This window comes from Micropterus dolomieu, linkage group LG01, assembly GCF_021292245.1.
Source record: "Micropterus dolomieu isolate WLL.071019.BEF.003 ecotype Adirondacks linkage group LG01, ASM2129224v1, whole genome shotgun sequence".
NCBI lineage: Eukaryota > Metazoa > Chordata > Actinopteri > Centrarchiformes > Centrarchidae > Micropterus > Micropterus dolomieu.
In genome coordinates, this window is record NC_060150.1 from 2,681,365 (window position 1) to 2,707,500 (window position 26,136).

Here is a 26,136-nt window from a genome sequence, read left to right on the forward strand (position 1 = left end):
CATCATATGTGGACACTTGGGCAACACCCCTTGGCGTTGCTTTTATTAACGCCCTGGTGGGCCCTTTAGCATTGTTTTTGGACGTGTAGGGCTCAGCGGTCAAGTTAGCAACAATAAAAATGCAACGTCCAGTTAGACTTTTAAAATAAAACTAGTTGTTAACATTGTGAAACTTTGCAATTTAGTCATCAAAAGTACCCATTCGTACTTTTAGTGTTCATAAATGACGCTACAGGGGTTCCTCCAGTGCGTTGAACTAAGGTGCTATGGGGCTCCCTAGTGCGTTACAGACAAACGCCAACGGGTCTTGATCATGCGTCCATATGTGACGGCTTCGGGAGTGAGAACGTGTTGGATGAAAAGTCAGAGGATAACCAAAGTTGCTGGTGGTGCTGGATAAAAGGCCAGTGGAGCATCAAAATCGTCAGGATTCATCCTGTGGTGACCATGAATATCTGTAGAAAATTACACAGCAATCTATCCAGTATTTGTTAAAACCACACGACTAGCATTGGTAAAAAAAAAAATCATTACATTATTTACAGCTTTGTTTGGCTGCTCAGATTCTGTCACCTCCACAGCAGAACATTCAACACTTCTTTCTTAATGCAGTCAAATTTCTTTTACTTTTCTCTGTCTTTGTTTTGTCTCCATCTCTGTTTCTCTCCCTCATTCCTGAGTAGCAGCAGACAATGTCAGAGTTGACTCATGCGTTCATCAACTGTCAGATTAAGGGGCGACTGTTTTCTCTCTGAAACATATCATTTCACACCACTTAACAACAACATTTCTGTGTACTTAGGCTGACACTTTGTGGATTTTATTAAGGGCAATTATACTTTTGATGGATGTCTGCATTGCGGTGTCGTGTACCGACATTTATTTCCCTTTCGGTCTGATTTCTTGTTAGCTGTCAATGATGTGAACATGTTCACAGATTCATGCTGAGGACTAAAAAGCCTAAATCAAGTCGTGAGTTTCCTTAAATGCTAATTGCTAACGCTGCACCGGTTGTAGTCGATTGCGCCTCTCCTCCCAATCATGGAAGGGTGTGACCCCAGAGGTCAAACACTTGACCCTTGAAGTCCTGCCGAGATTTGCTTAGGTATAATTAGGCCTTTTAAGAGCCTTTGTATGCCTGAATGGGCACACATAGAGCTCTACAGAATGGCCTGTTCTTACTCCCAGCCCTGAGGAAAGAACTTCACCAGTCACTGATGCATGTACACTGATTTTCACTAGGGCGTAACTGTTTCCTGCATTTATATACATGTATATCATCTATCAATAAACACATTTTGATGAACTTGTTTGTCATCCTTTCCATAATAATGGTGGTTTCCCAAACATAATAACCAGTGCACTACGATACATTATGATAAATAATGTTATATTAAAAACTCTATCCTACAACCCAATCAACAATGGACCTTTAAACTTAATAATTGCCTACAAAGAGAAGTGTCTTTTACTGCATTATCTTGGACTGGTGTTCAATTCTAGCATCTTTTTTATTATTTACATACAGGTTTCACAGACAGAGGTTGAGCCTCTACCTGTAAATCTTGAATTGTTGTTAGCAAGCTTTGGTAACGTTACTGTAAGTGCTCTTGCGTCGATTGCTGTCTAGCTTTGTTGGCTAGATTGTCACCCACCTTTCAAGCGACATTATGTAACTTTTCTAGGTGGAGAGCCGGAGCCGGGCAACACAACCGGGCTCAGCGGCCTCTGCGGACATAACGTTAGCTAATGGCAGAGGCAAAGAGACCAAAGAGGATGTTGACAGAGCAAGAAGAGAAAAGGCTGCATGACAGACAGCGAGCTGGCCTTCTTTCTGGTGAACTAGTCAGTAGAATTAGTCTTGTGTTGCTTGATGTTTGGCTGTTAGCAAAGTTGTCAACTTGGTAGTTGTTTTTATCGTAAGTAATGTAATCACAACAAATGCACATGTACAACTGTCCTTATTTATGACAGCAGAGAGTTACATTCTCAACTGTAGGTGTGCTAAAATCGTAAAAGACACCATATTCTTACACAATGAAGAGTCAAACATATATTCCTTAAATTTAACTATTGTATAGGCACTTGTCCATGTTGGTAAATAACTTAGTAACAACACATTTAAAGTAAATAACTTTAATAATCTGTAAAATGTATTTAAATCAATCTTTTAAGTCAAATAAAGCAATTTGTTCCGTAAACTAAATCCTAAATATCATCCAGTTTCCTTTGAACCTGCATTAAATCACCAATTTTGTCATCATGGCTATTTTAGATTATATAGCTTGCTTCATTGTAGATTGATATGTAGCTCTAAGTATCTGGGAATGCCCTCTTACACTCATACATTTCAAAGTTGGTTAAAATGTTAACAAAGTAAAGTCTCGACTACCCCGCGACCCCGTACACAGGATAAGCAGTTGACAAATGGATGGATGGAGTCTCAACTAGGGCCTCTGTATGTGGAGCTGATGACACCATAATGTTAAACTGTATATCAAATCTGACACGAGACGATTAGCAAACAAGTGGGAAAAACACGTCTGACGACAGCTTCTCTGCTGATAATTACAAGTAGGGGGTTTTTGTGCGCTTCAGCGTTTCCCCTGGGTATCATGAAATGACAAAAGGTGTCAACACATGCGGGCAAACATGGCAGAAAAACCACCAGTATCAGCCGCACAAGGTAATTGTGGATTTTTCAGGTGAAGAGAAAAAACAACAGCTGGCTGTTTGCTCGCTATGTTTGATGCGATCTTTGTTACCCCTTCAGTGTGTTGTAACAGACTCCAACGTCATACGATTTTTCAGTTTCAACATTAGTGTCTTATTTCTGAATTACTTTGGACATTTAACTCCAGGAACTGCTCTCAACTCTCATACCTCATGGGTGGTGATGGCGCAATAGATGAGACACATGCTTTTGTTGTGAGTGACCCGGGTTCAATTCCCCACTGCGACCCGTCCACCAATGTGTCCCTGAGCAAGACACTTAACCTCTCGTTGCTCCAGAGGCGTGCCACCTCTGACATATATAGCAATTGTATGTCGCTTTGGATAAAAGGTAAATGTAAATACCACGACAACAACAAATCCATACAATTGTGAATAAGAAATTTATTTTTCAACAATTACAAAGAACAATATATTTCAAAAGCATATTCATATGTTACATCGACTGTACAGGGATCAGATGACGTGTGCTTTACTCTAAATGATTCTGTAACGAGAGCTAACAAAGAAAGAAAAGAAAACTAGGAATATTTAAGTAATTTGATGAAAAAATATGAAATATTCCATGTCTAGGTACAAAATAGAAAAGAGATTAAGCTGATTATGGACTGATATTATACCCTGATACAGTGTTTAGGCCTCTTTTAACTGTCACAAAGTCATTTACAACTACAAAAACGTGGCGGCGTTGCCGTCTTTCAATAGCTAAACCTCTTGGCCTCTTTGGTTCCATGATTAGGTATAATACATTTGAACAGAGCTCAATTTTGCTTCTATAAAAATAACTATTTTTTTCAATGGCAGTTTCTATTTATTTCATTTTTCTTATAACTAGTTACGCAGCTCCTCAGTGCAAATATTCTAACAACCATTCGCTTTGAAGAACAAGCGAAATATTACAGTGGCAGGCAAAGTCGTGGTCGAGCGTTCTGCAGAAGGCGGGAAGAGGTGAGATAGTGGACTAGTAAAATAGCAGGTCGCGGAAACGTTTAACCTGAAAATGTCAAAGTGATGTAAAAGTGACTGAGGCCTGAAACTGTGTCTCAAAGTGTGTTTCGGTGCCGAACAGGCCATGATGGGAACTCCACAGGGACACATTCATTAAGACACCACAATCACTATTCATGCATCACATTTGGGTCAATGTTAGCCCCATTTAGCCTCCTTTTATATTTCAGAGGTTTAACTTGATGATTAAAAAGGAAACTTTGAGAAAAAAAAAAAACCCAACAGATTATTCAATAACACTGACTGAATCTTTAAAAACTCGTCCATCCAGCCAGATGACAGCTGAAAGTGACATATCACCTTCTTGTCTTGTACGAATAAGAAAAAATAAAATAAATTAAAAGCTTTTGATCCCCTAAAACAAATAAAGGTCTACTTGCGAGCACTTGTCATAGGTTTTATAAGCCTTGGTTTTGTTTGAATAATGTTTTTAGGAGTAAAGAGGTACCATTATCTAGTAAATATTAAGAAAAAGCTCAGAAGATTAAAATGATTTTGTGTAGCAAAGATATTTTTGGAATGCTATTATGGGTGTGACGAGATCTCGCGAGATTAAATTGTGACGAGATATCTCGTCAGGTAAAAAGCTGTCTCGCCAGACTCACGCAATTGACATTTTTCATGCTGTAAGTAAAGCCACACATTTATCTTCTCACATAGTGAAATACAAATGTATAACTGATAAGACAGACTCGCAGAGATAATCAACTCAGCTGATGCCACACCGGCGGACGCCCTGATCGTAATCAACCGCAGACAGCCGTGACGAGTGGTAACATAGCTGGTAGAGTTTTGCAACATAAACATCTAAAAAATGAAGCGCAGCCTGCTCTGTTTGGGACTGTGAGCTGCACTTTATCAGAGCAGCTGAAGTTAACGTGTGCGGATTTGTGGTGAGATTTCTGCCTGATCACAAGTCTTTCAGTTGCTTTCGGTTTCACATGCAGTCCCAAACTGCGTCAGTCAAACGGTTTGAAGGGGATAACGTTACTTCCAGCGGATCAATAACGTAATGCACAGCAGAGTAAAGGGCAGGTAGACCTCTCATCAAATGATCTCTGTGGGAGATTCTGAACGTGCAGAAAGTTTTGAACATGAGCAGAAAAGCTGCTGAAACACAGGAGCTATTAAAGTCCAGCAGTTTATAAAAATTTAATAATTTCTCATTGAGGTGAAAAGGTGCCACATTTAAAGAGGTTACTTCCCCAAACAAAGACAAAGAGGAGGGAAGGCTAAATCATGACTCAGCAGGGATGATGTTACATGTGGAAAGCAGCACAGAATGACATATATATTATGAATAAATGAATTTTGAATGGTCACCTGCCACCTGAATTTTGTGTTTCTCTTTATGTAAATAAAATAAAAAATCAACATAAACTGGAAAAATTTATCAGAATGCAGGAATTAAAGTCTTTCATCTAATTCAGCATTAAAGATTTCTTAAAAATATTGTTAAAATCTCATCTCGATCTTGTGAACCCAGTCTCGAATCTCGTCTCGTCACACCCCTAAACGCTATACAGAATGGACAGAGAGATGTGTCACTTCCAGCTGCCATCTTCGTTTGTTTTGAACAATACAGTTTTCAAATGCATAAACATCAACTTTATCACGCAGCAGACGCAATACTTTTCTAACCCTGTCGCCAACTAATTTGATTTATACACAAGTTTAGAAAGAAATGTAATGCCACCCGGATAATGATTTATATCAACACAATACTTTGAACGTAGTGCTACATGAACTGGATCCAGGCAGTAATTCCATTCCCTTTAGAATATATTTACCAAAACCATTTAGTAGAATATAAACATAACTTTCAAGAGACAGGGTTGAATTTTCCTTCCAGCTGATCGGAGAGGATTTCAGAGCTGTTTTCAACAGTTGTAACGATTGTCAGATGACTTGCTGGGTTTCTCAAACATTGATTTTTAATTCATTTTGAGTGGAGCTATCAAGTACAATACTTCATTATCTACTACCAGAAACACACACACAGGACAGCATTTAGTTGTCTGTCTCCTCATGCCTCCTAGCCAAAACCCATCCTGCCCCTGCTTGCCACACATTACGTTTCAAGTATTGGTGATAGTTTGTCAGAAGAGCTTAAGATCAGCCTGTCTGGAATATGGGTAAATACTATACATTGCATAGCTCATGCGGCACTTATTTCTTTTAGAAGGACTGTGGGCAACGATGCGCCTCATAGGGCTCTTTAAAGGCATTTCTATCTGCAAGTGCTATCAAAGTGTGAAGTGCAGAGCAGCACCATCACTAAACTAAGCAATATGGCAACTTTTCACTTTCACTGACTGAAATGAGAGATACGTTAAACCTTTTTTTGATTTGAACAACTGGAAGGAATCGAACCTTCCCGTTCGAGGAGAAGGTGAAGGGAGGTTTTGCTTGCAATATCCAAACATTAACAAAAATGGATAAACGCGAGGTTATTTCTGATTTCCATTCCACCATCTTCATATGCTACAAAAGAGTACTTGTTAAACCCATACCAAGAGTAGAAGAAAACACAGTCCTTGGAAAACTGTTTTTACTTTAATGATACAAAGACCAAGGGGAAGGGTGGACGTTTGGTCTGCAAAGTCAAAACCACGCAATAAGTTTACTTGGTAGAATTATTTAAAGTTTGGATGGTACGTCAGATTTTGTTTGGGACTGAGCAGAGCTGGACATGATTTGTGTCTCACAGTCCAAAATCAAAATCCTACCGTGGTTCATAGTGAGTGTCTGAACTTAAAGATATTAATTTGATGGAACTGATTACTTTGGTGCACAATTTTGTAATCTGAGGGAAGATGTTGTTTCAAGGGAAAGAATCAAGTAATTTGAAGTTGCAAATTCCTAAATTTAGGGAAATAAATAAGAAAAATTGGGCGCACAAATTAGTAATTTGAGAAATAGATTTGTAATTTGAGGAGAGGGACGGAGAAACAACCACCCAAGTTAGGGTTGGGTTTAGGTAGATAACAGTTAAAAAAGCAGTACCGAGAATGAAGATAATGGAAAGAGAATAATCCAGAGCTGTGAAGAGATGCAGATCAGAAACACAACTTCAAAACAGTTTTAAAATTCTCAGGTGCGCCACCTCATATTGGCAAGTCTACCTTTTAGTTGTTACCTTCAAGGGTTATTTCGCGGTTTGGTGACAGCGCCAGTGTAACAGAAACCTTGCTGAAAAGTCTCTACAGATAATGTTGATATTGTCTGTTTCCATCCGTTTCTGGAATGCGTCCAAATGTTCATAGCATCTTGAAGCGGGTTTCATCCCGGGAACAAAGTTTCTCTAAGACGTAGTGTAAATGTGAGTCCTGGCCAGAAGTGCTGTGCGTTGATGAAGTTTGACAGGTGTATTAACATTTTCAGTGCTTGTCCCACGTGTTTGTGCACACTGCTCTAAAAAGAGGCATAGTTGAATCACCACAACCTTCTGACTCGTGTAAGGCTCCCCACACCTCCTTGGAAGGCGATTTTTTTTTCACGTTCAAGGTTGGGTTTATGTTCTACACATGAAGAGTTTAATTCCAAAACAAGATACTCACTTCTAAACAAGTGGTAACTACTCTAACAACGTGACTGAAAAGTCAGTGACAGTAAAGGCTAGTAGGTTACATAAGTCTTGAACACTTTAGCAAACCAGATCCCCGCCTATCTTAGAGATATTTAATGAAGAACTGAAGGGATTGATTGTTTTCCAAAGTGGATATTTAAAGATTTGGAAGAGAACTCTTCATGTCGCTTTGAAGGAGACTGAATCATTTCTAGACAGAAACAGTCTTCTACTAGAGAATATAATGAAATATATCAACAAACATAAATATATATACAAGTTTTTGTGCAGGCATACATGAGAGTGTGTAGATATGTGTGGATGAGGTTGCGCGAGCGCATGTTTTCTCCATCGTCCATAAATATTCTGTTTCTATATTCATTTTCTTGTTGTAATTTTGTGAATCTGTTTACAGTTTTCAGTTCCACTTTAAATAAACAACAACAAAACGTACTCAAGCACAGCCACACTCCTCCACGATCATGTTGGGAACGTCCCGCTTGACGATGTTGTACTCGTCATCGAAGTAGAGCATGGACATGGTGCTAAGCTTGGTGGGAATGCAGCACGAGTTCATGGAGCCCGGGCTCATCCCTCGCATGCGGTACTGGTTCACCACCGCTGTGTGGAAGGAGGAGGCTGAACCGGGGACGCCTGCCATGTAGGCTGGACAGTTCCCCTCGCAGTAGTTCCCAAAGTAGCCAGACGGCGCGATGATCCAGTCGTTCCAGCCGATGAGCCGGAAGTCTATGTAGAACTGCTGGCGGCAGCACAGGTTGCTGCTACCGTCACACTCCAGCCCCCTCTTGCGGATCCGGTGTTTGTTGTCAACCTGCTGCGCCTGCACCACCAGGAAGGGCCGGTGGGACTCATCGTTGTGGTTGAGCAGGATGGGCACCACGCCGTCTGCCTCGCAGCCCTCGCAACGCACATCCAGGTTCTGGCGCCGGTCGCCCTTCTCAAACACCAACCGGACGGCGTCGGTCAGCATGAAGGTGTGCCAGCCACTGCGCTTCAGGTCAACCCGTTTCTCCACCAGGTTCCACTTGCTGCTGAGGCCGGGCTCCTGGTAGTATACCTTCACCGTCACTTTCCGCCTTGGACGCACCTCCAGAGGAGACGGCAGAAGCTTGAAGTAGAGCCAGAGGGTGGCCTGCGTCACATGCAGGTTCTGGTTCCCCTCACTGGAGATCTGGAAGAAGAGGCTGGACTTGGATGTCACCATATCATCTGAGGAACAAAAAAACACATCAGAGCATTTGATTATTAATAAAGTAACACTACAGAAATCTGTGAACCAGAGTCTATGCCATATATTACTTAACTGACTTTTGAGATCAATCCACTTGTGAAGACTTTGAGAAAACAGCAAAAAAAACTGAACATCTGTAAGGACTGGAGGAAAACGTGACGTGGGAACAACTTAAAGTAAGACAACAAGCCCAGGCCTCCCCTCAGTTCAGGGTGGCAGCACAGATCCTGCGGACTGTGACAGGAAGGCGTTGGGCGCAGGGCCACTTGGCCTCCAAATCGGCCCAAATATGGGGGGGAGGGAGCTTAAGAGAGCGGCACACAAAGATTCAAAGGCTTTGCGTTGAATGCTGCCTGAAAATGAGATCTTATGGAGCCTAACTGTCCGCACAATGAGGCCTGAGAGCGCGTCGCAGGGCCAGGCAGCGTGGGAGATGCAGCAACAAACTGGAAGAATGAAGATGCAAGAAAAAACCATTTACATCACATTAGCTGGTTCTCAGAAACCGTGGCCGCTCCTGCAGCAGACTGCAAATGGTCAGAGGCTTTTTTTTGGGCACCATCAGCTCATTTGTGGAATGATTAAAAGGTTTGGAGGGAATCTGAAATTCAGCTTTCAGTCTCAATAAAGTCAGAGATTCGTTTGTACAGATTTTCCCCCTCCTGTTTCCTTTTCCCACAACTAATGAGTTCCATAAACTGCAGCAAAAGAAAATATTGTTTTTGTGCTCTGTATGTATTTGCTATTCATCTCTTCATTTATTGAGCTTGTGGGTTTGATTGTGTGCCTTTCTGCAAGCCAGTGCTCCCATTAAGGCAGGACCAAGTTTTGATCTTGAACGGAGACATGTAAATATCTTGAGAGTACTGGGTAATTGATGGTGTAGTGACTCGCCACACTCAGGACTAAAAGCAAACGGCCTCCTTAATCTACTGTGTTTTACATTTTAGGTACTTTATCTTGAGATGCTTACAGATGGTTCAGTGGCTGTTATTTGGATCAAACCTGGTCCCTCTAGCTTTGATTTTATTTTAAATAGTTCACTTTCTGCTTTTGTAAACACGAGTGCTACAGAGCTGCAAGACAAACACACAGAAAAGCTGATTGACAGCTGTCAGGTGAAGAAAAATAGAGCCAATCATCAGCGCCGACTGAGAGAAATTGAGATTGACAGTTAGTGGGAAATCAGAGCGTAAAGGACACAGAGTCCAGCGGATGAACTTGAGACTTCATGGTTTTTACCAGGAAAAGACCAAACCGCACATCGTAAAAGCTTTCATGAATTGGCTGCAGGTTGCATCAGTGCTGTGTTACATAACAGAAATGTACAAAAATATCAAAGATTATTAAAAGTTTTAGAGGGAGCAGACTTTCTTTGGCGATCATCAAAGCTAGCGCTGTGCTTTTTAGCGAGCCTCCACATGCGTTACCTCATCCATCACGAGAGGAGGTAATCTCTGAGTCATTACTCAACAGCTCGGATGCTAGATCACACTCTGCTGCGCAACGGGCCTGCGAGATTAGAGCCCCGCTGTCACCCAGGCAGGATAAAAATCAAGAACGATAACATCAAGTGCCTGGAAAATAAAAACAAAGCTGAGCTGCAGGTGCAGATTTCACAGGTGGTACCTGTTCATCTGTCAACACATATTCCATGAACCTGCTGAAACTGTGACTTGCTCTCTTATTCTTAACTATAGGAATCAAAGCGACATCTCAAATGCCTGTAATGATATAAACAATGCTCAGCTGGAGGAGTCTGTGTAAGTTCCCTGAATGTGTTGGCGGCTGTTGGGGAGTGGCCGCTTTACAGTGTGATGGAGGAGGATGGTTAACTGATGTCTGAGGGAGAATTCATTTGTCACAGACGGCCAGCTGCATTGTCTGAGCTGCTGATGAAGACGTGGTGGATTCCTCACATGAACTCCCGGACAAAATAAATGGGGTCGAGTCAAGGAGGGCAACCAAGTATGGTTTTTTAACATCCAATGGCTCTGCAGAAAACCTTTTCTGGTATCAAAGCAAAGCCGTCATGTATATTAAGCGGTCAAAAAGTGTGAAAACATATTGCTACAACAATATAATTCGTCGTGCATTGACAAAGAGAGACAGCAGCTGTTCTAACTGGCTTGATGGAACATCAGGCAAATATTTAGTTCTTGATTTCTTTCTGGTGACAGCCGCAAATGTTTAGTGAGGAATAACAGACAGATAAATAAACTGCACTGTGTTGCAGCAAGGATGCAATTGTGTAACATGCGAGTTACTTTAACTGTGGCTTCCTAAAACTTTGCTAATATAGTAAAAACCTACATTTAGGCTAAAATAAACTTTTGAACCAGACACACTTGGCACGCATGATATATTTTCTGCATGAATGTTCATTGGATATCTGTGGTTACAAAAACGCTGACTTTGCCAAGATGTAGTTCTCGAGAAATCAGTGACATGACATGGGGAAGTGAAGTGGTTAAACGACTGGCAGTAAATGCTGTAGCTGGTAAGACACGAGTTCCTTCCAAGAAGATTTTAAAGAAGGTTTCGGCAACTTTGGGGGAAGTTCACATCCTATAATTGAAAATCAATGCATGCTGGGTATTTTTGACACATGTAAAATAATAAAATAAAAGATTCAGTGTTTCTCATACAGTTGTATTTGTGCTGTGGTGAGAAAAGTAGGAATAATGCTTCATTTTAAATCTTTGCAATTTGCCAATATTTCCTGAAAAGAACCATGTAACCTGGTAATAACTGTTGGAAAAATAGAAACTGTGAGAGTTCAGTTGGTATTTGCTGATCTGCAGAAGAATTGCTTCATTTAAATAATGCTTGGAGAAAATGGTTTTAACAACTAACTCAATAAATAGAGACTTTCTGGCGGAGTGGGTTGTTGGAGGAACTTTGATTCATGACCTCAGTATTTCTAAAATCGTGGTCACAGCCCCTAAACCTGCATATTGTGCTCCGAGTGATAAATGCTAAATGCTAACAGCTCAGTTTCTTCCACATTGAGTACAAAAAGATGGCTTTGAAATTTTGCGGATCACTTTTTACACAAGATTTGGAGTGAAATCTAGAAACTGGAAATTAGATTCTGTCACATGTCATAAAAAGTATGTGGTAAAGTCCCCTAAGGCAAATGTGTGATTTGGTTTGATATAATTTAGACTGACATGACTTGACTTTTCTAGATTTTGCATTTATGTTACATTGTTTATTTAAAATTATTAAAAGGTTTTACACATTTTAGTCTAAATTCTGTTAGAAAAGTTACTTCTCGACTACTTAAACCTCAGCTGACAAACAATTATGAAGGTCCTGTCTGTGGCTGTTGTGGAACTTTTTATCATTTTACATGATCTTCCTCATCAGCAGAGGGAGTTTGCCCAATTTCATCCTCAACTTTTAAGCCGACAAGAATGAGAGTTTTTTAAAGGCGCTCTGAAAAATAAAGGGACATTTGAAAATAGGCTTCCATGACAAATGGAGGAACTCCATCTGCTGATGAAGATCATGATATGTTATCAAAAGCTCCACAGACCACTTAAAAATGAGCAAACCCAAGTCTTGATTTTTACTGATTTCCCCAAACGTTGCATTCATGAAAAGTAAGCCCTCCAGACTACAAACTGAGCAAAACGCTGTTATGATGCAGCAAACTAACATCACCACCATGCCCCACAGTGTGTTTTCATATAGAGCCTGCAGTTAGATCTCACACAAACACACACACACACACACACACACACACTGTGAATTCAAATGGGGTGCCAGGCTGCAGGGTTCAGCCCGTCAATCTGCATTCAGGCTGCACGACGGCCGCCACAAAAGCTCTGACCTTATACTGAGGGGACTGATTCAACACAACCCTGCCATGTCACACACACACACACACATAAACACACACTATCCTGGATGTACACGCATGTATACGCCAACGCAGACACACACACACAGTTAAGAAAACATCAATAACACACACAGAGAGACTCACATACAGACGTGACAGAGGCATAAAAGATCAAATCAAACACAAGCAGGGATAAATAACACTCAGGCACAAGACATAATGAACACACACAGGTTCAGAATAAGAGCTCTGAGTGCCGACGCGAAGCAGCGATTTGTTGATGTGGAAAGCAGATGTTTCTACGGAGCGCCGTCGCTTTCAGAGGCGAGCGGACGGACACACGTGGGCGAAGCAGGTGGTGTCGTTGATCATTTTCAGCCTGCTCCTTTCAGCCGGCCCTGAGTAAATTGTTCCTCTGAGCCTTGTCGCCGTGCCATGTCCCCGCTGACAGCCGCTCAGTGCCGGTAAAGCAGCCAACTGGCAAGCGCACGGCGCCGAGGTGGAAGGTCTGCAACACAGCGGCCACAGAGAGAAACATCTGAAACTAAAAGGCTCTCGGCGGGGAGCAAACCTCCGCCGACACCGAGCAAAGCTGCCCAAGTTCATGTTTGTGTGTGGTTGGGTTTTCTTGGAAAGTGAACACAACACTGGGGTAGAAGCCAGAAGTCCCAGATGTCCAACTTTCTCTTGAGTGCATGAACGCAGCCATGCTTAAAAATCCAAATCGTAATAATGAAAGAAACCCCCAAAATCTAATCAGCTCGTGCTTCAGTTCTCCATCCATCAAACTACATTCAAAATGTTCTCATTTCTTATCAATCTTTCTAGACGATGACAGAAAATCACAAGCTTTAATTTATCTTTTATGTGTGAAAGATAGTCAGTCTAAACTCTCCACACAGCTGCCTCACAAGACAAACCAAACAAGACTTTATAGTAGCCTACATCAGCACTGGCTACTGGAGATTTGCCTTACTTAGGGGGGCAACAGAGGCAACTAATGACAGAACAGGATGCATTTAATTGACCGCGTGCAAACAACAACAGCTGGAGCGTAAAAATAATATTAATACATCTGGAGCAAAAAAGACGCAGGGATCAGCTATGCACCGTCTCTGCTTTTATTCTGGCCCCTGTATCCACATCTGTTCAACATCCGCATGTTCCCTGGGCTTTCTCTCATTCAGTCAGTATATAAAGACACACAGAGCGGAGCTGGCCGGTGTGTGTCCCTGAGCAGCACCCGATTCGTCAGCTACATGCATCAAATATCATGTCAGGTTTTAAATTTCACGAGTACAACAAGTGTCCTGCGTCTTTTTATGAGCCTGCAGAGTCCGTTAAACCTTCAGCCGAGTGCCATGAAGCCACATCAAACTCACAGCCTGTTAAATCAGTCAGACCAGACGTGTTAAATTTAAGTTTTTCATTCATAAATCGATGCCACGTTTCCAGTTTGGAAAAACCTTTAGATTTGTTTCTAGTTCAGATCCTATCAGCTCTGCTCCCCCTGGATGCTTTGGCTTGTTCCACAGACAAAGCATTTCACCTTGAACCGAGTCCTGCATTTTAATAAACAAAAAAAAACAAAAAAAAAACAGAAGCAAAAGTCTAGGATTTCAGAATATTAAATGAAAATTTAACGTAATTTTGTAGAATAAATCGACACTAATCGAGACTTTCTTTGCTTTTTGTGGGTTGTTTTTAAGAAAATTTGTGAAAATGTATGATTTCATTGAATTCAGGTGGAATTCCCTCGTTAAAAAAAGTCAGATTTTTATGACTGCCCTTCAGAAAAACTTAAATTTAAGCCCCAACATTTGCATCAGTCTCCATCACGCACCTTTCTCCGCAAAGCTGATGATCTCCGAGCTCTCCTCCAGCACGTCGTTGCTCATCGGATGTCCGTCCAGGTTGGGGATCTCCACCCTCCCGTCCTCCCGCAGCTTCCCGGCGTGGAGCTTCCGCAGCGCCGTCACCATGGACGCCTTCGAGACCGGGTGAGTGATGTTGGGCCTCTCCCGCATCTGCAGCCGGCTCAGGATGTGCCTCTTCACCGCCTCCAGGAAGTCCACGTTCAGCCGGCCCGACTCGGGGTCCTCCGGCTGAGCGACGCCGCAGGACGCGCAGGTATTCCTGGACGCCGTGTGCGCCTCCGCCTCGGTCCCGGGCGCAGCGGTGCAGCTGATGGAGAGGACGCAAGCCAGGAAGAGTGCTAGTCGAAAGAGACAGCTACTCATTTTCTGTTCGAGGAGGAGTAGAATAACTTTGTCCCTCTTTTGTCAGTTAAAATCATAAAAAATGTGAACAAGCGAAACAAAAATCCTCTCAGTCCCGAGCTGTCTCCATGCGTAACGGCTGTCCGCTCAGGTCTGACGCACTTGGATGCCAGTCGGTGCAGTTTGTGTCCATTCACTCGAAGATGCGTGTGCAGGAAATCTATTTATTACATCATTATTTGAATGTCTTTGGTCATCCTCAGCAGTCTGTCAGAAACGGGAAGCAGTCCTGTTTATTCCGGATTTAGGGGCTCTCTGCGTTGGAGCAGTTTCACACAAAAAGCATCACCTCTGTCAGCAGCAGCAGAAGAAAACGTGTCATGGTTTCATTAATCAGCATCAGCCCAGCTGGAAGTCCACCTTTAACATATTCCACCAACCGAGAACAACTGAATGCAAATCCCGCTTGGAACATGTTTAAAGTTCAGTCCATCATGTTCTTGTTCCACAGACTCAGAAAGCTCATCACCACCCTCACTTTGTTTTATTCTCTACATATATTTCAAACGCTTTTGCTCGTGACTCCCAGTGCGGTGCTGCCGGAGTGCCGATGCGCAATTAAGAAGAAGACGATGGGGAGGAGGAGAGGGAGGTGTGCCAGTGAGCGCACAGAGGAGCGTTTCCATTCTGGCGTCTGAGACTCGGGAGCAGCCACACACCGAAAACTTTTATATACAAGCGGGGGTCAAAATCAGGTGGGCGGAGCCAATGAGGAGAGAGAGAGGGGGGTGTGTGTGTGTGTGTGTGTGGGGGGGGGGGGGGGGGTGTTAATAATACTCCCTGAGGAGAAATCACTGAATTATTCCTGAAGGGATTCATATTGCACCGCACATGCCTGCTGAAGTGACTCATGGCAGATAGAAAACCCCATAAATGCAAAGTGCATCCTACCACCAAAAACTGCAGTTTATTCAGAATACCACTGCAATATCCTGAAGAAAAAGAGAGTAGGGTAGAACACATGGCAGCAGTTCTGCAGTCACACAATACATTTAAAATAATCCCATCCTGTTCAAAAGTAGCAGTACAACAATGTTGAAACACTCACAAGTCCTGCATTCAACGTGTTACTTAGGTAGAAGTACAAAACAGTATCAGGAAAATACTCAAGTACAAGCAGAACATGTGAGAAGCATTTGGATTTACGTAAATTTGGGTAGTTTAATCTGTACCAAGGCCTCAGTTAATTATTTGTTTTGTGTGTGATATATAGGCCTAAATATGGAAAGTAATGATAGTTGTCAGATAAATATAGTATTAATAATAAGTAATATTCAATCTGAAATGTAAGTTAAGTACAAGTACTTCACAGGTGCAGCTGCAGTACTCTTCTTTTTAAAATCAATGGCTCAACATAAAACCGTCAGACAGATCTTATAGATTTTGCTTCCTTCCTGTAATAAGTTTGGTTTAAACTCTACACATATAAAACTACATATCCCTACTCTTAATACCCCTTAATACAAACAGGCTAAAACCCTTTTTTATTCTCTTCCAATGCCAGTTTTTTGTGTGTATTTATTGCATATTTTTACTTTTAGACAAGAGATTTATGACTTTTTAAAGCATTTTTCTGTGTTTTTATAACGTCAAGCGTCCTTAAAAACTGTACATTTTTAAAGGGACTTTTGTTAAGTTTTGTTCTTGTGCCTGATTAAAGTGAGGAGATTACATATTGAATTTCTTCAGTTAGTCTGACGTTTGTATGTCAAGACGTGGCCAAAAGTATGCCGACCATTACTTTTACCTCAAGAAATTTAAAGACAACCCTTTAATGAATGGATAAGATACCAATAAAAGTCAGTCAGTGTTACTTTCTACTCCCAGTGTTGATTTTGATGACTAATTACAACCACTGTAGTGATTTAGATACTTATAAACCTCCCAAACACATCCAAATATGCAAATAACCTGAGCCCCTCAGTCAAATTGAACACAATCCGCAACAGCCCGGACTAATGAGTGTCTCCAGTTTGAGTTTACATGACGGCGACAACAACATTTGTTAGTAAAAACTCCAAACCAAATGAGCTCGTCATGACACGAGACATCCAGCAGCAGCAGCAGCCTCTCTAGTCAAAGACCTGAGGTGACCTTTGACCTTTCAGCTGGTGATTATCGTAAGGCAAAGCAACATGTCAGGTGTGTTTCTTCCCCTCACATGACCCTGTTTTTTTAATATATAATCACTTCGATTCAACTTATTCTGACGTAATCGATTCACAACACATGCTGTTTTGTCCAAATCCAAAAAGTTTCCTGCTAAATTATTGGACAATCTTAAATTGGGGTAAATGTGATAAGACTGACAGACAGATTTTCTCAAACTTTAAATCAACTTAGAGGTGATTCAGGGAGGTTACGTGTAGTTTTACCTCTTCACGTCTCTGGGTTTGAGTTAAAGGAGATCAGACGTTGATCTCCAGCCTGTTTGATCACCAGTGATGAAACAGCGCCATCTTTGTTCCAAATACTAGAACTACATGAAGCTGCAGCTGCAGATAACACTGGTACAACTCAGTGTTCAGTGAATATATGTTTCACCCTCTTCTGAAATAAAGTAACAGCTACAAAGGGAGAAACACTAAGTAGGCAACATAATCTGATTTATTCAGGCAAAATGTAAAAAACTGAGAAGTAAAAGAACTGTTCTTTGAAGAAATGGCTGTTGTCATGACATGGGGTCAGAGGCAGTAGTGAAATGCAAGTCAGCGCATATTTACTGAGGAGGTACCACATTTGCATAAAAAATAAATAATAAACTTGTCGTTGTAATTGTAAAGCATCTACTTATGTTAACATTTAGCTTGTAATGTTTCATAATTTGATAAGGAATAGAAGGAATTCGGTGACATCATATCCTGTTAATGTTATCTGCCTCGTCCTTATACTTTTAATACTTGTACTTTATACTGTTTACATGCTTTTACTCAGGTGACATATCAATGCAGGACTTTTACTTGAAACAGAGTATTTTTTAAGTGTGGTATTAGTACTTTTGAATACTTTGTCCACCGCTGTTTATTAATTATCAACAGACTGTTTGTGTTTATTTAGCCTACTTCCTGAACATTTAGTTGAATTTATTTATTTTTTTCATTTAACTGTCATTTAACTTCTTAAGTGTTTACTTGCTTTTATCGTGTATCTTTTTATCTTTTTTATATGTGTTTTATTGTCTTTGCACTAAAAAAAGATATATTTATAAATAAAGATTTTTTTATTATTATTATTATTATTATACTATATAAATAAAACACTGTAGCATACACACTACTGCACCAAACGGGTTTCTGTCAACCTTTAATAAAGTATTTTTTAAATTCTATTTTAATTAAATAAATAAATTGATAAGGAATAGAAGGAATTCGGTGACATCACATCCTGTTAGTGTTATCTGCCTCCTCCTGAAGAAGATGGGTAAAAGTAAGATGTATCACTCGGTGGCTGTTTCCGGGTGAGGTCTGTACATTGGCTGTTTTTAATTTATTGTTGTTTTCTTAGATATTTTTGAAATGTATTTTAAATTGGCCCTGGTGCTGCAATAACTCTTGTAGCATTGGGTTTCTTTTTTTTTTTTTTATGAATCATTTATTTTTTATTATAATTTGTATTATTATTGTTATTATTAAAGGGTATAGTATATTTTTAGCTCATTGGTTTTACTTTTTTATTTATTTATTTTTAAGTATTTACTTGTCTTGTCGATAGATCGCTGTTGCCTTTGTGCGAGGAGGACAAATCTAATTTCCTGTGACGTAACAATACAGTATTTTAACAGTTACCAAAAAAAATATTAGCATTTAAAGCCACATACGTACATTTGATGTGACTCTTAACATAAATAATGTAACGTGAAAAGTATTAATCCGCATGAAATTGGAGTAAAGTGTGATTTTAAGCAATATGTCGGCCGATCTCTAAAACCGTCGCCTTGGTAACGGCTATGCTACCGCCACTTTGTTTAGCCGCGGAGTGACTCCTCTTGCCGTTTATACACGATCTTCGGCAGAGTCCGGGTACAAGGTGGGGCAGAGACTCCCCTGGTCAACTTGTAAAAGTTCAGTGTGTGTCGGTGTATGGCGGATTCCTCAGCGAGCGACCGAAAAACACGTTAGCAGGTGTGTATAGTGTCCTTCCTACGTGTTGTTTCAGTTAGCTTAGCGCCGCTCTTTAATGGCGTCTCCACTGAGGGAAAGAAACAAGGCGCTATCAGCCGTTGCTTCTCTGGCTAGCTATCGGAGCGGTGAGCGACATTCCAAGCAGCCAATAGCAACCGCCGTACAGGAGTCGCGACTTGCGCCTCATCCAATCAGAGGCGGCTTTGAGGAGTGTGGAGGCGGGAGCCGGGAAGAGCTAAAGTGGCTGCTCAGTGTCTTGTAGAAAGTCGTTTACAGCTGTCAGCTGGTTAACACGGAGGGGAAGCTGAAGTTGTGTGTTGACAGGATGGCTTATAGTTCCGCTTTTAGCACAGCCAGGCATATTGTTCATATACTTCTTATTTGTTTTTACAGCTGAGGTTATTCAGAGTTCCCACTATTACTCATTTCAGTCCTGGAGCTGATATATTTTTACTCCACTGCTGCTGCTGTTGTAACGTTACCCTCATGTTGGAGACCTTCAGGCAGGAAAGGTCACTGACAAGAGGGGTTTTTTTTCCACCTACTTCGCTGCTGTGTATTTACAGTGGCTCTTTTATCAGAAGGCCCTTCACCTGACCACTCAACACTGCTTCAGTAGGCCCAGGGGTGCAACACGAACGATCTGGGACCTGTGAATGTGCCGTGGGCCCCCTGCTCTGTTTTTAATCATTCCAGTGACAGACCAGGAAGATAAGTCTTTAAGGAGCTTTCAAAAACACATAACCTAGTTTAGCAGTACCTATCTCTCTTTCAGAGGTGTGCTTATAACCATCTGGATGAAAAGAAATTACACTTTTTTAAACCTGTTTTCCAAGTTCATGTCCTCAATTCACGATTCATACTTTTTTTTTTTGTTTGTTTTTAATATCCATTGATTCATGTGTGTATTACACGAATCTGTGTCTGGCTTTTGTTTTTTATCAGAAATTGTGCATCTCATCCTGTGCCTGTCTCTCCCTCTCCCTGCTGGTCTCTGCTGGTCTCTGCCTGCCCCTGCTGGTCTCTACTGTGCCTGTCTCTCCCTCTCCCTGCTGGTCTCTGCTGGTCTCTGCCTGCCCCTGCTGGTCTCTACTTGCCCCTGCTGGTCTCTACTTGCCCCTGCTGGTCTCTGCTTGCCCCTGCTGGTCTCTGCTTGCCCCTGCTGGTCTCTGCTTGCCCCTGCTGGTCTCTGCTTGCCCCTGCTGGTCTTCAGCAGTCAGGCGGAGCTGTGAACCACTGGACTGAGACAGACCAGAGTCATGGCCACCGGCAAGAACAAGAGCCAGACCTCTCTGGTCCTCCATAAGGTGATCATGGTGGGCAGCGGCGGAGTGGGGAAGTCTGCCCTCACGCTGCAGTTCATGTACGACGAGGTGAGACTGCAGCACTACATTTCCCATAAACCCTCGCTGCTTCTGCTTCCTGTCACATAATCTTTTCTCTGCTCCCAGTTCGTGGAAGACTACGAGCCCACCAAGGCCGACAGCTACAGGAAGAAGGTGGTCCTGGATGGCGAGGACGTTCAGATCGACATCCTGGACACGGCAGGTCAGGAGGACTACGCCGCCATCAGAGACAACTACTTCCGCAGCGGCGAGGGCTTCCTGCTGGTCTTCTCCATCACAGAGCACGAGTCCTTCACCGCCACGTCCGAATTCAGGTTTGCTCCTGGCTTATCGTTTACGCCTCACAGCGGCCGGCGCTCTTTGGTAAAGCTCATAAATTTAGAGTAAAATTAACCTGTTGTCATAAACAGGTGCTTAAAGTCCACGATGCTGCAAACGGCTGTTTATTTTCCTGAACCCTTTTAGAAATGTACACAAGATTAATCTCAGCAGAGCGACGCAGGGTTCATCCAGCTGCGTGGCTCGTCCCTTAAAACCGTCTCACCGCAATCGGGTTCTTTCTCAGGGCGCAGCTTTATTGACATGCATGTAAAAAGTAGCTCATACAGCGTATCATAACTTTGTCTGCTCTACATTTAACACACATAACCACTCCACTAAGAATGACAACTTTTAAGTATAGATACTCCAATAAGGTGTACATACTTCAGATACATGTTATACTACGTACTTTATAATTAGGGCTGGGCACGTTAATATGTTATTATAACGTTAACGCATTAATTAACGCCCATTATTATTTCATTGTGCCTTAACACAGTTTTTATTTTTATCTTATTATTATTTTGAAAATCCGTTGCTCTCTGAACATACAGTCAAACCCTGGGTCACAGGTTGATCAGCCTGCAAAGTTGCAACTTGGCCTCGCGGGGTCGCTCTGCGCTCCTCAGGTGAACAGACAGGGAGACGAGCGCTCCGCGAGTAAACGGCAGGCGCTCTATGGAGAGTAACCATGGCAACGGCCTCTGTGCGCTACACAGCTGTAGCCTATTTAACTTAAGTTAAAATTGTAGGCTACATAACTTTACCTGATTGGCCTTCATCTAGTTTTGCGGGGACGCTCTGCCGTGTGAATTCCCTCCTGTTGATGTCCTATTTAGTTAAACAGTCATAGATTCTGGAAACTCACAAACAGCGAGGATCAGTCTCTCTTCCAGCGATCTGCGCACCAATAGTTCAAGACAATTCAACTTCGGCGGCTAGTGTCAGTTACTGTTGCATGTCGTGCTGAGGCTAATGATTATTTTCATTATCGACTAATCTGCCGACTATTATCACGATTAATCGACTGATCATTTAGGCTATAAAATGTCAAGTAATAGAAAAATGTTCATCACAATTTCCCAGAGCTCAAAATGACGTCTTCAAATTGCTTCTTTTTTGTACAAACTAAAACCCAAAGACATAAACAGTTCCTCACATTTAAGGAGACAGCAAGTTTCACATTTTAGCTTAAAAAAAAATGACTGAATCGATTATCAAAATAGCTGTCGATTAAATTTTCTTTTTTGTTAATTTCTATACTCGGTATGTTGATGAATAACCATAAAGGAACTTGAACTATTAAAACCTGCGTTTCTCTTGTCTTCTCCAGAGGACTGTGGTGGGCTGGACAGCTTTAACTGATCTGAAACCTTTTGCCTCACTTTAGGTTTACCTCTCACCAATTTTAAAGTTACAAATATCTTAATATAATGTATCTTACATTTAAAAGCTGTGTGTTCTGTTCAGCGCACAGTGGGATGAGATATTTGTTTGACTCTGAGCTTAATTTAAACGTGGATGATGATTGGATCCTTTGTGTGTGTGTCAGGGAGCAGATCCTGCGGGTGAAGGAGGAGGAGGCGATCCCTCTGCTCCTGGTGGGGAACAAGTCGGACCTGGAGGAGCGGCGTAAGGTTTCTGCTGACGAGGCCACGGCGAAGGCCGGCGAGTGGGGGGTTCAGTACGTTGAGACCTCGGCCAAGACGAGAGCCAACGTCGACAAGGTAACCGGAGCTTCCAACAACCTGCAGACTGTTCACCGACCACCTTATCTTGTCCAGTCGGGAAGAAAGACCACATGTCTTTAATTGTTTAATGTGAAACAGAAGCTGAGACGATGAGACTCTAGAAATACCAGCTGCGTGAGCATAGTGCCACACTCTGAGGTCACTGATGCTGAAATGTTACTACTCAATCAACTCATCGATTAATCATCCACTCGTTTCAGATCTCTTCATAGGTACTTGAGTTCAAAATCAGTATATTGTAATCAAGAGTAACAGCTCATACTGCCGCAAGTTTGAGATGAGTATGAGAAATGATAATAGAAAGTTTGTAAGTAAAGAAATGTATGAATATAAAGGGGGAAAAAATGTGGATATGTACAATATTTACATTATTGTAATGATGCATAGCAAATAGTTGTTTGCTGCTATATTAGTGTTCAGGATATACAGAAGTAGAAGTAATATAGAGAAGTAATACTTTTTGTTTTACACTGTGGTATTAATACTTTTACTTAATTACTCAAGTAAAGGATCTGAATACTTCCTCCACCACTGAAAACAGCTGAGAAAGTTTGATATCCACATGATCTCAGAACTGACTGATCTTCATTATTACAGATCTCTGCATTGTGCCGCCTCACACATGTGCTTCAGTCTGAACGCTTTGCTGACGACACGATGAGGATTTCCTCTTTTAACGCTCTCTCTTCTGCGTCGCAGGTGTTCTTCGACCTGATGCGGGAGGTACGCAAGAAGAAACTGGCGGAAAGCAAAGATAAGAACGGGCCGAGCGGCAAGAAGAAGAAAAAGCACTGCTGCTTACTTTAACTGCGAGGTCACAGGCGAGGTGACAAAGTGCCAACACCCAAAAACAGTCAGACGGACTGAGACAGGCAGCAGCTTCAAACCATCAACCTGCCTGACTGCACATCAACACTCAACAGCTGGGGAGACTTACTACTCTGACTCCTCACCTGCACGTTTATTTGGGCATTTATTTGTACACCTGCAAATGTATTTTTCTCCAAATGTCTAAAATCCAAATTTAAAATAGTTTAATTTAATAGTTACTGTAAGTATTTGAGCTCATGTTGCCAAACTCACCAGAAGACTCTCACTTCCATTATTGTTTGCTTGGTGACCTTTAAAGTTTTCCTCATTCTGCTTCCTCTTTATGTACAGATTGTGTGGTCCGACTTATATGTGGCCAAAAGTATGTGGACACTTGTGCTGCTCTAACAGCCTCCACTCCTCTGGTTTCAGTCTTGATGTTGTTGAACTTGCTGCAGGGATTTGCTCCCGTTCAGACACCAGAGCATCAGTGAGGTCTGATGCTGGTGATCATGTCTGGCTCCCAGTCGGCTCTCCGGTTCGTCCCAAAGGTCATGTTCTTCCACACCGCACTGGGAAAACCAGTTCTTTATGGAGCAGTCTGTATTTTTACAATAACAGATGTCGTGTTTCCTGTTCTGCTTCACTCACAGCGCTCTCATGCTGTCATTTGTAGAGAAGAAAACAGCAGACAGACACAGTCAGAGACAAGCTGGTGAACATAGTGGAGCATTTAGCAGCTAAAGAGCCAGGAGGTGGTGGAGACCAAGAGCTATGAGAGAGGGATCACTGGACATTGATCAGGTGACACAAACACGACTGAATGAATAATCATGTTCCTGTTTGATGTGGAAATAAGCAGCTGTTTGCTCACAAGTTCAACGTTTCACCTCAAAAGCTGTTATTAAATCAGTTATTGCAGGTTTCAGTGCACATTTTCCAAACAGTGCAGAGAGAGAACATGTCATGACATGTCTCTGCCATCATAGTGTTACCGATTGTCACAGATTGAGACGTTTTACTTTATTAGACCCGTTCTGCACCATGTGACATGCTACAAACCTGTACACAGGGGTGTCCATATACTTATGGCCATGTACTGTACGTTTCCTTTCTTCTCCTGCGCTGTTGTGAATCTTTGACAATCGTGAATTTGTCTTTTAGGTAGACCCACTATTAGCTGAAGAAAAGCCATTTTCCCAGATCTGTCAGTGGAGATGTTCCAGGGTGAGATTTTGTGCCTTAAACTTTTTCTCGTTTGACACGTTTTGTGGTCACGACTGACTGTGAATCGGAGAAAGAGAGAGTTTTATCCTACATAATGCCATGAGTTCCCTGCTTTTGTTTCGCTCGAGTATTTTCGCACATTCCTGATATATAATCAGTACACTTCCAGACACTCCTTTTGTACGACAGCTTCAACTCTTCACCTCCCTTTAGAACACGAGTATAATTTATAATCATCTTTAAAAGGGAATTACTATTTAAAGGTCATCGGGGTCATTATCTGTGTATTTATGACGTCTGTGGTTTGAAAGTTTGTTTGTGTTGTTGTTGTTGTTGTGTCCCCCCCGAGAAACTCATTTCCATTTGATAATAAAAGAAAACACAGGTGGATCACGGCTGCTTTGTTTGATCGAGCCCCCGGATGTGTCGCCGGTGGGATCAAACATATTCTAGCAGCATTAATATGCTTATAAACTTTGGATTACACAAATTAGAGGAGTATAAATGAAAAAGGGTTACACTTTAAATTGTAATTTGGTACTAAAGTAAACAGAGACCGTTCATTAGTGCATTTCCAGTGAATTACTTATGAATAATTGGTATGTTCCCATTGTCTCTAAACAAATGTACCAAATGTAAATATTTTTTCTTGGAAACTTCTGTGGAAATAAAAAGTAACATAAAAGCATCACCGAAAGACAAAAGCAAATATCAGACAGCTCTTCATAATACTGTCCTGTATTTATGCTGCTCTGTTTGTCGTTAGTATCAAAGAATCTGTGTTCAAAAAGCCATTTACTTGTTGTGAATGTGAAATATTTTAAGATTTACAATAAAGCTGAATGCCAACAACAGAATGTTTGATTGAAAATAAATTGTTTTGTATCTGACTTGATGAAATAATCATCTCTGGGAGATGGATTTAATCATCCAATATTTGTCTTTATTAATGAAGTAAAAGTAAAAACAACATTAGAAACAAATAAATCTCTAAATAATTAGTGGGGGTTTTTTTCTACCTTTTAAATAGTCTCTATCCGGAAGAAACTGTGAAAGTTGTGATATATTCTCTGGTCACTAGATGGCATTGCTGGCTTAACTTTGGATAAAAGGTTAATTTATATCATTAATATAATTAATAATATCAAAACTCTCTATTTTAACACAGAAAAAGAAACATTTGTTGTCACTTTGCAGTTTACATAACAGTTGAGGTTACAAAGAAATTTACACAATGTTATGCTTTATTTTTGACTCCTTTAAAGTTTTATTTTCTTAAACTTAAAAGATATGTTAGTGGATTAAGAATGTTGTTACTTGTTTAGGTTGATTTGACATTACTTGATAAAGTGAAAATTTGTTGCACTAAAAGGCAGATCAGCTGTTTCAGGAGTTCGACCTTTGACCTCCCAACCAGCAGGTGACACCTGGTAATACGTAAAGTTAAGGTTTCTGCTGGGTCAAATGTGTGAGATGAATTTGTTAAACCTACTTTGTCCCCTGGTTTGAAATGGTAAGATATTTGTTTGGACAAATAAAAAAAATGCACTTTTGTTTGTTCTGAACTCCATTATACCTTTAATCTAAAAATGTTTATCTTGAAAGTAATTGTGTCTGAAGAAGTCAAACGTGGACGCTTTATCTCTATTTCAGGTCAAACTCGTTTGACTAGCAGAAGCAACTCTTCTTCGTGCTGCTCTATTTTTTTAATTCTGTCCTTCCTTGAATTTAACTTTACTGTCGGTGCTTTGATGTTCATGCTGATTTCCTGCAGCACAGAGATGTCACAAAACAATCATTATGAATCTCATACTTTAGACAAGTTAAATAAAATTTACAATATCGGTACTATAAAATTCATTACAAATAA

General features: G+C 41.2%; 2 protein-coding genes across 3 annotated transcripts; one reads left to right on the forward strand and one right to left on the reverse strand.

Annotated features, from left to right (window-relative positions):
• Positions 1 to 3,097: 3,097 nt before the first annotated feature.
• Positions 3,098 to 15,304, reverse strand: LOC123972021 (inhibin beta B chain-like). Its single transcript, XM_046051220.1, has 2 exons — positions 14,255 to 15,304; positions 3,098 to 8,539 (listed from the first exon to the last, which is right to left on the reverse strand). Exons 1-2 carry the CDS (start codon positions 14,649 to 14,651, stop codon positions 7,764 to 7,766), a joined length of 1,173 nt encoding a protein of 390 aa, XP_045907176.1. The 5' UTR covers positions 14,652 to 15,304; the 3' UTR covers positions 3,098 to 7,763.
• A 3,351-nt stretch (positions 15,305 to 18,655) lies between these two features.
• Positions 18,656 to 25,120, forward strand: LOC123972258 (ras-related protein ralB-B-like). 2 transcript variants are annotated; one of them, XM_046051627.1, is made up of 5 exons: positions 18,656 to 18,811; positions 20,028 to 20,184; positions 20,263 to 20,471; positions 22,031 to 22,205; positions 22,929 to 25,120. In XM_046051627.1, exons 2-5 carry the CDS (start codon positions 20,071 to 20,073, stop codon positions 23,034 to 23,036), a joined length of 606 nt encoding a protein of 201 aa, XP_045907583.1. In that variant the 5' UTR covers positions 18,656 to 18,811; positions 20,028 to 20,070; the 3' UTR covers positions 23,037 to 25,120. The 2 variants fall into 2 exon arrangements, with proteins under 2 accessions (XP_045907583.1, XP_045907575.1); XM_046051619.1 differs by having other exon boundaries at positions 18,673 to 18,811; positions 20,025 to 20,184.
• The last annotated feature ends 1,016 nt before the right edge of the window (positions 25,121 to 26,136 follow it).

Bases quoted from the DNA above. Each gene is read 5' to 3' on its own strand.
- LOC123972021 (XM_046051220.1), bottom strand. From the start codon at position 14,651: ATGAGTAGCTGTCTCTTTCGACTAGCACTCTTCCTGGCTTGCGTCCTC. The intron at 8,540-14,254 runs GTGCGTGATGGA...TTTGTTCCTCAG, and splicing joins CATCAGCTTTGCGGAGAAAG to ATGATATGGTGACATCCAAG.
- LOC123972258 (XM_046051627.1), top strand. From the start codon at position 20,071: ATGGCCACCGGCAAGAACAAGAGCCAGACCTCTCTGGTCCTCCATAAG. The intron at 20,185-20,262 runs GTGAGACTGCAG...CTCTGCTCCCAG, and splicing joins TGCAGTTCATGTACGACGAG to TTCGTGGAAGACTACGAGCC. The intron at 22,206-22,928 runs GTAACCGGAGCT...TCTGCGTCGCAG, and splicing joins CGAGAGCCAACGTCGACAAG to GTGTTCTTCGACCTGATGCG.